At 46.9% G+C, this 12,090-nt stretch overlaps 1 protein-coding gene across 11 annotated transcripts in view; it reads right to left on the bottom strand.

The window, feature by feature from the left end:
- The window catches only part of SLC39A11 (solute carrier family 39 member 11), a 465,897-nt gene that overhangs the window by 314,145 nt on the left and 139,662 nt on the right, over positions 1-12,090 (bottom strand). For 7 of the 11 annotated variants that reach the window (XM_034942802.3, XM_008962857.4, XM_034942795.3 and 4 more), the window contains one exon: positions 1,872-2,016. In XM_034942802.3, the coding sequence (XP_034798693.1) occupies positions 1,872-2,016 (145 nt within the window). The remainder of the gene's footprint in view (positions 1-1,871; positions 2,017-12,090) is intronic. The other 4 variants (XM_003810519.5, XM_034942799.3, XM_057300206.2 and 1 more) reach the window with 1 other exon arrangement.

The following is a 12,090-nucleotide window of genomic DNA, read 5'->3' on the forward strand; positions in this document are numbered from 1 at the left end:
GCCAATGTTTACCTTTTTTGACTGACAGGCACTGAATTCACTGTACCACCTTCCCCCAACCCCACCAGCCCATGGCCCTGAAGATAGAAAAATCAGATAAAGTCTGGCCAACTTTTATACCCTAGAGAAGACTCACAATCAGGATCATAAGGTCTTCAAAGGGGAACCCAGGAGCCCAGCGCAGTCATGTGAGTGAAAATAGACAGAAAAGGCCTGTGGCCTTGTGTTCAGAACTCAGCATGAAAAATGTCAAGTTTTACTTGAATACAGTGCTCTACTGTGTCACCAGACAGTCCTTGATTATGTTCCAGTAAAAAGAGAAGATGATACCTAAAGCGTTCTGATGGGTATAAGTGACAAGTGTGATTGGAGGCAGGAGGAAGATTTGTCATTCTAACCCTCTATGATTTAAGCTCACATTGGATGAAATTTTTATTTCCTGGTTCCATCCCACGTAGGAAGTTGTGGGCGGCAGTGAGGATTAACCCAAATGGAGAAGACATTTGAGTTCTCCATGAATAATTCATGCAGGACATAATCTGAACACAGATACCAGAGCCCTGGCTGCAGCATAGCTGTAACTTTTGTACATTTGCTCTCCCTAAGGGGTAGAGATCATCTTAGCATAGAGATGGCAAAAAGATTCAATTAAAATGCCAGCATGGAAATGGGAAAGGACTATTCTCCCTGAAATCACTCCTGTGAACACAGTGACTGGTCACCAATTTGTTTTTCCTTAATTCACTCAGGAGAGCACTCCACATAAGCGAGGAGGGGCCCATTCTCCACAGCATCCTGGCATGGTTTTCGTCCCCGGGGTCTTGCAGGATTAAATGGGGAACTTCTACATAAATCCAAAGGGGAAAAAAAGGCATCCAACTCTCCTCATGCTCACTGGCCCTTAAACTAGCCAAGTGTCCTTAGTAAACAATGAGGGGCAAGAAGGAGAGGCGTCTGACCGCGAGGCTGGAAAACAATGTATTGCATTCCATCTTCAACAACTTCTCAAAGGGCAACAGCCCACTCTGCATCTCTCCCCACCCAGCTTCAGTAATTGCTGTCTGATTCCTCTTGAGGGACGCATTCCCTCTAACTCAGAGAAAAGGCATGACTATGCTGTCAGCATCTTTAGCTTTTCTGGCTCCAAACTGAATCAGTGAGAGAAACGTCCACAGTTGGCCAGGTGCAGTGGCTCATGCCTGTAATTCCAGCACTTTGGGAAGCTGAGGCAGGCAGATCACCTGAAGTCAGGAGTTCAAGACCAGCCTGGCCAAATTGGTGAAACACCATCTCTACTAAAAGTACAAAAAATTAGCCAGGCATGGACCTGTAGTCCCAGCTACTTGGGAAGTCGAGGCAGGAGAATCCCTTGAACCTGAAAGGTGGAAGTTGCAGTGGGCTGAGATCGCGCCACTGCACTCCAGCCTGAGCGACAGAGCAAGACTCCATCTCGGGGGAAAAAAAAAAAAATCCACAGCAGTCTGCCGAGGTAAATCAAAAAGATGTAAATTACAACACAAATGAAAAGGAGTATTCAGGGTTCATCAGAGAGGGGGACACTGAGGGACAAATGCTGGTACTCTCTAACCCAAAGCAGCCCCATCACCATCAGAGTGACCCCATTGTCCACCTGTCCAAGTCGAAAAGATGATCAAAATGTACCGTTACCTTCTGTAGACTAAGCATGTGGTTTGGACAACAAATGAGAAATGAAGGTGCTGGGCCAGATGCCAGTTTAGCTCCATGCAGTAGTAGGGTGAGTGATTCGGAGGGATAGGACAGTGCTGGCATTTCTCTCACTATTCATCCTACCACCAGCCCCCACGTCCATATTGCCTGACTCAGCTCAGTGTCTGCAGCAAAGAGCTTGCCTGAAAGAAGCCCAGCTCTACCTATCCGGATGGAAAGTTCACTCTCAGGGAAGAGCAGCGCGGGACCCTCAGGATCAGACTTCTTCTTCAACAACGTAGAGCCGAAGTTCAGTGCCAGGGCCGTCTGGGGGTCTTCTGCTGCACCCTGAAACAAGAAGCGGTAACATCACTAGAGCACCACTACTGTGTTAATTCCCCAGATGCTTCTGGCTCACAGGCGCCAAGGCAACTTGCCAGTCTCTACCAAGACCACCACAGCTGAGCCAGTCCTCCGGCCAACCCAGTTGCCAGGCCATGCTGGGTCTTTAGGAAGATGACAAACTTTCCAGGTATAGGACTTTAGTGGTTACAAAAAAGAAAAAAACAACACGATCTAAAAAGTCAGTGCTGTTCCTAAAAATGGGGAAAATATATACCAGGAAAGATTGGGACCCAAACACCAAAACTCCACTGCAAGCGTCATCGCCGCACACACACAAAACCCCACTGCAAGCATCATCGCCTCACACACACAAAACCCCACTGCAAGCGTCATCGCCGCACACATACCAAACCCCACTGCAAGCGTCATCGCCGCACACACACAAACCCCACTGCAAGCGTCATCGCCGCACACACACAAACCCCACTGCAAGCGTCATCGCCGCACGCACACAAAACCCCACTGCAAGCGTCATCGCTGCACGCACACAAAACCCCACTGCAAGCGTCATCGCCGCACACACACAAAACCCCACTGCAAGCATCATCACTGCCAGGCAAATGAGCAATGAAGTTGGTTCCTGATCTATCAAAAGAAGTCCATATGGCAGGTTCACGTGAATGGCAGTCTCAGCACAGGAACCACGGTCAACTTATTTGGAATTCACCATCTCCACATCTTCACGTGTCTCATGAGATCAAAAGAGGAGATCCAAACAAAAGCATCTCAAAGGAAGGAAGCAGTGCGAGTTGCAGAGAATGCACACATATTTAGAGTTAACTCCAGATGACCTTAAAACAATCATGTCATTCTTCAGCTTTGTCCTAACTAGTTAAGCACTGATCAGTTTGACTGTTTCGCATTAACCAGGCAAAATCGTGCATTTGATCCTCACATTTATTTGACAAATATTAATTAACTGCCAACTCTGTGTATATTTAGTGAAAGAGACAAAGTCCCGGTTCTTCTGAAGCTTGTGTTCCGCTTGGGAGTAAATAAATGAATCCACAATGGGGTGGTAAGCTTCTCTTCCAAAGGCATCATCTGGAAGCCCCAACCCCGCTGACCACTTACAAATGCACAGGATCTCAACAGGAACAACAAGGCAGAGGAGAGACTCAACCAACTACACAAGCACCTCCACTTTCATCCAAACACCTCAAAGCTAAGGGAAGGGAGGCAGAATCATCTCAATTGGCAAAAAATAGTAGATATTTCTTGAAACCTAGGTGTCTCTGTCTGTTCAGGCTGCCATAAAATAAAAGACCATACACTGGGCAGCTTTTTTTTTTTTTTTTTTTTTGAGACAGAGTTTCACTCTGTCACCTAGGCTGGAGTGCAGTGGTGCAATCTCAGCTCACAGCAACCTCTGCCCCACCGTGTTCAAGCAATTCTCCTGCCTCAGCCTCCCGAGTAGCTGGGATCACAGGCACTCACCACCACGCCGGGCTAATCTTTGTGTTTTTAGTGGAGATAGGGTTTCACCATGTTGGCCAGGCTGGTCTCAAACTCCTGACCTCAAGTGATCCACCTGCCTCGGCCTCCCAAAGTGCTGGGATTACAGGTGTGGGCCACTGCACCTGGCCAGCTTTTAAACAACAGAAATGTATCACAGTTTCTGGAGGCAGGAAATTCCAATCAAGGTACCAGCAGAGTCAGTGACTGGTGAGAGCCTGCTTCTTGGTTCACGATGGCACAGGCTAGCTATGGAAGGGGCAATGGGTCTCTTTCACACGTCTTTTATTATGGCATTAATCCCACTCATGAGGGTTCTACCCTCATAATCTAATGATCACCCAAAGGTCCCACCTCCTAATACAATCACTGTGGCAGTTAGGATATCAACATAGGAATTCTGAGGGGATGCAAACATTTTCAGGCCACAGCACCAAGCAAAAATAGGTCCAAACAAACACAAGTTTTCATTTAAAACATGTGTCTCTAATGCGGGAGAGGAGAAGGCTTAAAATCTAATCACATAAATGCATCCATTTATTTAAAAAAATACTAAAACAATTTTCTTGGATAAGTTCCTTTCATGAAGGAATCTCACAAAAGGGATACCAGGCTGCTGTGACACACACACACACACACACACACACACACACACCCCTTCTTGTTTTTTCACTGTCATGATGATGAGAGTTAAGAAAGAGAACCTAATGATTCAGATCTTTTATTTCATTATCTGCTTCCAACCAAATGTTGAAAATGAACACATATGCCCTTCCTCTCATCTATTCTCATTTGTCTAGACATCGCTATTGTCATCACTTATTTGCGATGTCCTCTATGAATGTCCTTTAATAAAGGTGCCAACACCCCCATGTAACATTGTTTCAACTAAACGAACAAACAAAAAAAAGCCTCCTGCCCCTGTTTGAGCTACCCTTGTACAAGTTTTCAGTCCCCTTTGGGTATCCACCTCTTCTGTCACATAAAGGCAGCTGCCCTGCAGTATCACGGTTAAGGTAGACCTACAGATGGCCAGAATCCTGGGAACAGAGAGGCTTTGGGAAGGCCGGTCTCTGCCTCTGTAGAAACCTCCCTCCCTAACCCTGCTGACACCTGGTGTCTGTGTGATATGCCACGGGCCATGGAGTCACAGCTCTTTGTTTGTTCATATGCTTTAATTATTTCTAATTCTACATCTCCTGCTGACATCCGAGGAATCACTGCAGCAATAAAAGATATGTTTCACTATGAAAGTATGTCAGCTGATTTTCCTTCCTTTGTCTTCTTTCTTTTTATAATGTGATTGATGCGTAACTGGGGGAAGGAATAAAAGGAGAACCATTTCATTACAGAAGAAATGCCGCAGCATTAATACGCATTAAGCTGCAACTGTGTATTTGATTGAAGCCCATCTGGTAAGGTGCAGCTTACAGAGACCCTGGTTTTCATTTAGAACATTTATTTTCAATTATGTGATTTTTGTCCCCCCCCACCCAGAAGACACTGAGCACTGGGCATTTTGGAATGTCATAACTGGGGGGCTGAGCATGCTGCTGATATCTCTAGTGGGTAGAGACCACGGATGCTATGAAATATTCAACAATGCATAGGACAGCCCCCACAACAGAGAATGAGCCAGGGCCAGGCACAGTGGCTCATGCCTATAATCCCAGCACTTCTGAAGGCCAAGGCGGGAGGATCACTTGAGCCCGGGAGTTCGAGACCAGCCTAAGCAACATAGTGAGGCCCCATCTCTTAAAAAAAAAAAAAAAAATTAGCCAGGTATGATGGCACATGCCTGTAGTCTCAAGCTACTTGGGAGGCTGTGGCAGGAGGACTGCTTAAGCCCAGGAAGGTGAGGCTGCAGCGGGCCAAGATCACACTACTGCACTCCAGCCTGGGCAATGGAGAGTGACCCTGTCACCAAAAAAAAAAAAAAAAAAAAAGCCAGCAAAATGTCAATAGTGCTGAGCTTCAGATACCTGCTTTAGAAAGAGTTACGATGATCAATCAGGACGCCACAGCTCCCTGTAATGCTGGAAACTCACAGACCCTCTTTTTACTGTAAAGAGAAGAATTTTGCTAGTTTCTCTAGGAAGACTCCCTGCCCACCTTCACGCATCCCATAGATTTCTGTTAAGTGTCAACTCTGTATCAGAGATGCTCCAGGTACTGGCAACTCAAAAAAGCCAAGTCTCCTGTCCTCATGAATCCTACATTCTCCTTCGAGAGACAGATGATAATAAACCCATCATGATAAACTAAAAAATAAGAGTGTCAGGTAGTGATAATGCCAAAAGAAAAATAAGCCGTATCTGTAATTCACAGCCATCCAAAACATTGCCTGGCACAAACCAGAACCCAGCCCATCTAATACAGGCTGGTTTCTGGTTTGTGCCGCGTGATGTTCCAAGCATTTTACATGTACTAGCCCATTATTAACTGTAAAGACAGAGTGTTCCTTTAGGGAAGATGCCAAGAGAGGTCTTTGTGGGAAGATGGTATTTGTTCTTCCCTTACTTTCAGGTTTTTGCTCAAACACTGACTCCCTCTTCCCCTCCATCTCTTTTCACCTTTCTATCAATCTATATTCTGTGGGTTGCATTGCTTTATTTCGGCGTTTTCGGGGCAGGGAGACGAGCACTAAGAAAATCCCGCCCTAACTTCACTTAGAAGCTGCCCTTTTAAAAGCTAGACAGAGATCCGTTATCTCCACCTGTACCCACTCCCGCCTGTACCCCCCGCTTCCCCCATGTGCTCCCTCCAACATTTAGCCTTCAGAACAACCAGGGTCAGCTATGCAGCGTGGGAGCTACAGAAAGTATCTCCGGAGTAATGCCAAGGACAGCTCCTTCGCTATCTCCATACCTGGCAAAACCTCCACCCGCCTCTGATCCCAGGCACTGGCCTCCCAGGGCTCTTTTTAGACACCTTTCCAGGATTCTCAACATTCCTCCAACTCTCAATTATTGATAGGGAAGAGGGATACATCCCTCTGAATTTCAAGAAACAGCATGGAGGGAGATGCCAGCTCGCTTTGCTAGCTTTATCATAGCGTCCCTGGCGGTGGGGGAAAGTCAGAAGCTCCTGCTGTGGCAAAGTGGCTCTCAACCTGCTGGGCTGACATGCCCCGCATATCCCCCACCCCCCTGCTGCCATGGAGCCCCATCTGCTCACTGGGCATGGGGACTGCAGGTTGAGGGCACTGGAGCTTTTTACCAGGACACCTAAAATAAATACAGCCTTGGCCCGTGCATGAGGAACCAAGGCCCTCAGGGAGAAATTCCTTCTCTACATCCCTCTCTTCTTTACTTGATATTGTTGTTTACATTTCTGGTTTGGTTTGGTTTGATTTGGTTTTCATCTCTGCAATGCCTTTCTATCCATATTACCTCACTCAATCCTTATAGCCCTGCAAGGTCGGCAAAGTGCGAGCGTGATCCTTCTTAGGGCAAACACGTGACCAACGCAAGCTGTTCTTGACTTTCCACAGCAGCCCCGACAGTCTGCTCTGCTGCCCATCAGAGGGTCAGTGAGTCACTCTTTCCCGTCTCCACAACACACAGTGCTTCAGGTAGGCCTCTGGGGCTTTGAATAGTTCAAGTGTGCTGTGTCACCTTGCAGCTCCCAAATGTCAAGGTGTCAAATACAAGGGCTCTTTCTCCAGCTGCAAGGTCACCCCCTCTCCTTCTCCATTGTTCCCTCTCCTGATCCTCTTTCCCTGTCCTTCTTCCCACATCCCCACCCACTCCAAACCCAGCTCAGTACAGAAAGCAGGGTGTGGGCCAATGGAGGCATGAGGTACCACTCACCCACCACCCAGGGCCACGGAACTTGAGACTCCTGTCCTCTTAGAATGGAATTATTATCATAATGATTCTTCTTCTCGGTGGGGGGCCAATCCCTGGCTCGGAATAAACAGAGCAACTTCCACCCACTTTGGAAAGGCCATGCAGAAAGGCAGGAGCTGAAGAAGAAAGATAGCACTTTCCAGAAAAAAAAGAGAGGAAATAGAGAGAAAAAGAAAGAAAGATGATGAAATAATGTGAAGGAGGTGAGGGGGGCAGGAGGTAGGAAAGCAGCTCTGCAACATGCCTTACATTAAACCAAAAAGGCTTAACAATACGTATATCTCCTTCAAGAAATAAAATCCTGGGGCTGTGCAGTGTGGCCTGCTGTCCCAGGCAGGAGGAGGGCAACTGTTAGTGGCTGATGTCTCCAGAGCCCCCCAAAAGAAACAAGTCACCTGAGAAACAGGCCAGAGCATCACTGAAGGGACAGAGCTACCTGCATATTAAGTCTACAAGGGCGAACTAAGGCCCCGCCTACAAAGCACATTGGGTGTCATAGAACCGCAGACCCTGCAGCCCTCAAACCTTGCTGCAAGCAGCTTGGTGCATCTGCTCCAGGTCCCAGTACCAACCTTCAATAGGTCTTAAGTCCCATCACCTCCTTTCTGGCTCTTCCTCACTGGGGTGAGTCATTGCTACTAACAACCGTGTCCGAGGATGGCAAAACAAAGCAACCTGTGATGCTTGCCAGCGTCTGGGAGGCAAACCTGACCTCCGCCAAACCCGCACACACCTTCTATTGCATGGATTCAGGACGGGGGAGCTCTGCTCATTTTGTTCTGAGGTTTCATTCAACTAAGGCTGTGATGACCCTGCACGTTGCTGGCCCATGAAGGGCAGTCTCTTCGTTTTTTTAAATTTTGTATTTGTTATTTTTGAGAGACAGAGTCTCACTCTGTTGCCCAGGCTGGAGTGCAGTGGTGTGATCTCGGCTCACTGCAACCTCTGCCTCCCTAATTAAAGTGATTCTCCTGTCTCAGCTTCCCAGTAGCTGGGATTACAGGTGCCCGCCACCATGCCCGGCTAATATTTGTATTTTTAGTAGAAACAGGGTTTCACCATGTTGGCCAGGCTGGTCTCAAACTCCTGACCTCAAGTGATCCGAGGAAGGCAGTCTCTTTAATTGAAGCTTGTCAACAAGTCAGAGCTCCCTGAGGAAAGGCCAAGGTCAGGGGACTAATTGGTGCCCCCTGCCAGCTACAGCTACATGGAAGCCAAGTGTTACACGCCAGTGGAAAAGGGTACAGGGATCTCAAGAGGAGCCACCCAAGGGGCTTGGGACGTGCAGTTGCCAGAGAAGGGGCTGGCGGGTGGCCTGCCTGGGGCCCAGCATAGGTGCTGCCTCCTCCTATTCCCCAGCCTCTGCCTCCTGCCATCCTCACTTAACCCCAGACACACAAGGCAACGTTCAATAATTGATGCTGTTTTTATTACTGAGAAGTTGCCATAATAATGACACTCGTAACACAATCTTTTAAATTATTCCACATAATGGAAAAAAAATTAAATGTCGCCCCTGATCAACAGTCAGAATATGGATGGTGCTTACATAACGCATGACCTTCTCTCCTCGGGAGCCCGGCAGCAGGCAGCTGCCCAGGGCCAGGCTGGCTCCCGGTGATGAGCAGCCAGCTAAGAAGCAAACAGGGACACGGAGTGGCACAGACACTGAGGCAGAGGGCACAGTCCTGCCTCGGGTATCAGGCAGGTCACTGCTGTCTTCTTTGCCCTGGTTAACCTATACATTCAGGGATCATGGGTCATAGTCAGAATCCCTAAAGACAAGGAGGATGACGGTTTAAGTACTTGGTCTCTCCTGGTTTTTTACTGCAATTCTTGCCTTGTCCAAAGCACTAGGATTGTACCTCTAACTCAGCTTCAGTTCATTCCCTGTACAGTAATAATGCTATATCCAATCAGTGGACAGCAAGGCAGGTTTTCAAGCTTTGAATTATTCTACACTTGAGGTTTTTAAAATCTTGGCCAAAGAAGCCTGAGCTCCTTCCTCCAGGAAGCCTTCCTAGATGTACTCAACCTAGTATGGATCAAATGTACTCCCTTCCATCCTCCCCTGGTATCCTGAATAGGCTTTAACTTTTCAGTTCTCTTTTTTTTGTTTGTTTTTTTTGTTTGAGACTTTCTTGTTCTGTCGCCCAAGATGGAGTGCAGTGGTGCAATCTCAGCTCACTGCAACCTCTGTCTCACAGGTTCAAGCAATTCTCCTGCCTCAGCCTCTCGAGTAGTTGGGACTACAAGCACGCAACACCACGTCTGGCTAATTTTTTTTTTTTTTTCCAGTAGAGATGAGGTTTCATCATGTTGGCCAGGCTGGTCTCACACTCCTGACCTCAAGTGATCCATCCTCCGCAGCCTTCCAAAGTGCTGGGATTACAGGTGTAAGCCGCAGCGCCCAGCTGACTTTTCAGTTTTCTTAACCATCTCAAAGCCATGAGGCTCAAAATGGCAGCTGTGTCTCGCGGCCCTACTGTCAGGGCCCAGCACAAGGTCTGTGTTCAATAATTCAATTAATTTATCTGAATGAACTAAATGACAGAGGCTCCAAAATAAGAGGGAAATGTTGCATAATACAGAACACACCGATCTAGGGTAACCACAAGTGGTTAGGCCCTGAGAAAAGAGAGGATTGGTGCACAGAGGGGAAGAAAAGGCTTAAAAGAATTAAAGATGTTCTAGCTAATGCCAAAAAGCGTGACGTTCCATCCACCCTGCCGTCTATCCTCTTGATGATTAAGATAATCAATATCAGCCCTGCGACCACAAGAGGACGGGTAGATACCTATCCTATGACTCCCCAGTGAAAGCTTCCATCTCCATCCCCCTTTCTGGCATAAATAGTCAGAGTGGGACAGCCTAGCTCACTCCCTTTTAAGGTAAGATCTTTCCACCCTGAAGCCCACGATCCCTCCAATGCCACATCTTCCAGCTTCGTCCCCATCACCTTCATGACCTTAACATGAAGCTTCACAATGGTGGAAGTTAATTACGAACTTCTAGCTATATTTAAGCTACATAAGTACGCCATTACTCAAACTATCTTGTGAGAGACAAAACCTTTTCCTAGTCCTGATGCCAAAGTTCTATTCAAAATCAAGCGTATTTAAGCACATAAAACAGATTTGAAAGCATCACACAGCTCTGCAGAGATACAGCTCTATGAGAATCTGCAGATAGCCCTCCAGTAGCCATTCCAGGTAAGCAGCCCTGAGCTTGTATTCCAAAGAGCCAGGTCTCCTACTAGCACGGCTGAGAGAGAGGTAGAGCTTGGCAGAGTTTTCCAAAGCATTATGCTTTTTCTTTTAGCTCAAAAATATCATTTTCCTTAAAACAGTAATAGAAATCCAAAAGAACACAAGTAACCGAAGTATAATGAAGTATTTCTTTTCTAATCTTCCATGATTATCCAACACTCTTAATCTAATCCTAGACTTAGTCCCAGACTTTATTAAAATGCACCCATATAATCCACTCTGAGCTTTTTCTGGCTTCTCAACAGACTGAGAACCTCCAGCTGGTGTTTATCAATAAAGTTTTTCTGACCTATGTTATCCTTTTGGAGGATGTTAGATGCCTTCAAAAATCCATCAAAAGCCACAATTTCTCTTTCCTAAAAATGTGTATGTATCGCACAACTATTGCTAGGTAGCAAAACACCCCAAAACTTAGTGGTTTAAAAAAACAGCCGGTTATTATTGTTCTATGGTCAACTGGGCATGGCTGCTCATCCACCTGGGCTCACTGGTGCATCTGAGGTCAGCTGGTGGCTCATCGAGGGGCTGGATGGTCTAAGATGGCACATGCACCTGGCAGCCAGCAGGCAGTTGGCCAGGAGTTGACGGGAAAACACTGATTCTTCTTGGTGGGGCCTGTCATCTTCCAGCAGACTAGATGGAGCTCATTCGTATGCTAACCTCAGCATCCAATGTCAAATGCTTTTCAAGTCTCTACATCACAGAGGCCAAAGCATCATCCCAGTGGCCAAAGCAAGTAAATGGGTATCCACATTGAAGGGTTGGATGAATCAATGGTACTTTTTGTTGGGAGGACCTGCAATGTCACATTGTCAGGTACGGATGCTGACGGGGAAATTTGTGGCTATTTTGCCATTTATTGCAGTACATATGCACAGACATACAAAATGTTGTGTGTAATATGAAGAACCCCAGGAATTCCCTGCAGCTCTCCATGGATCCAGACTAGAAACAATTGCTTTAGCTTAAACCCACAAACTCAATCTCATTCACCTAAAATAGGGCTTCTCCAATGAGGACACAAGGATACATTCTTAGAGGTCTGAAAGTTTTACACAGATTTTTTAAAATTTCGGCCAGGCGCCGCAGCTCATGCCTGTAATCCCAGCACTTTGGGAGGCCAAGGCAGATGGATCGCCTCAGGTCAGAAGTTCGAGAACAGTCTGGCCAACATGGCAAAATCCCATCTCTACTAAAAATATAAAAATTAGCCAGGCGTGGTAGTGCACACCTGTAGTCCCAGCTACTGGGGAGGCTGAGGCAGGAGAATCTCTTGAACCCAGGAGACAGAGGTTGCAGTGACCCAAGATGGTGCCACTGCACTCCAGCCTGGGCGACAAAGGGAGACCCTGTCTCAAAAAAAAACAAACAAAAATTAGCCAGGCGTGATGGCTTGCGCCTATAATCCCAGCTATTCAGGAGGCTAAGGCAGGAGAATCGCT

Source organism: Pan paniscus, chromosome 19 (assembly GCF_029289425.2).
Source record: "Pan paniscus chromosome 19, NHGRI_mPanPan1-v2.0_pri, whole genome shotgun sequence".
Classification (NCBI taxonomy): Eukaryota; Metazoa; Chordata; class Mammalia; order Primates; family Hominidae; genus Pan; species Pan paniscus.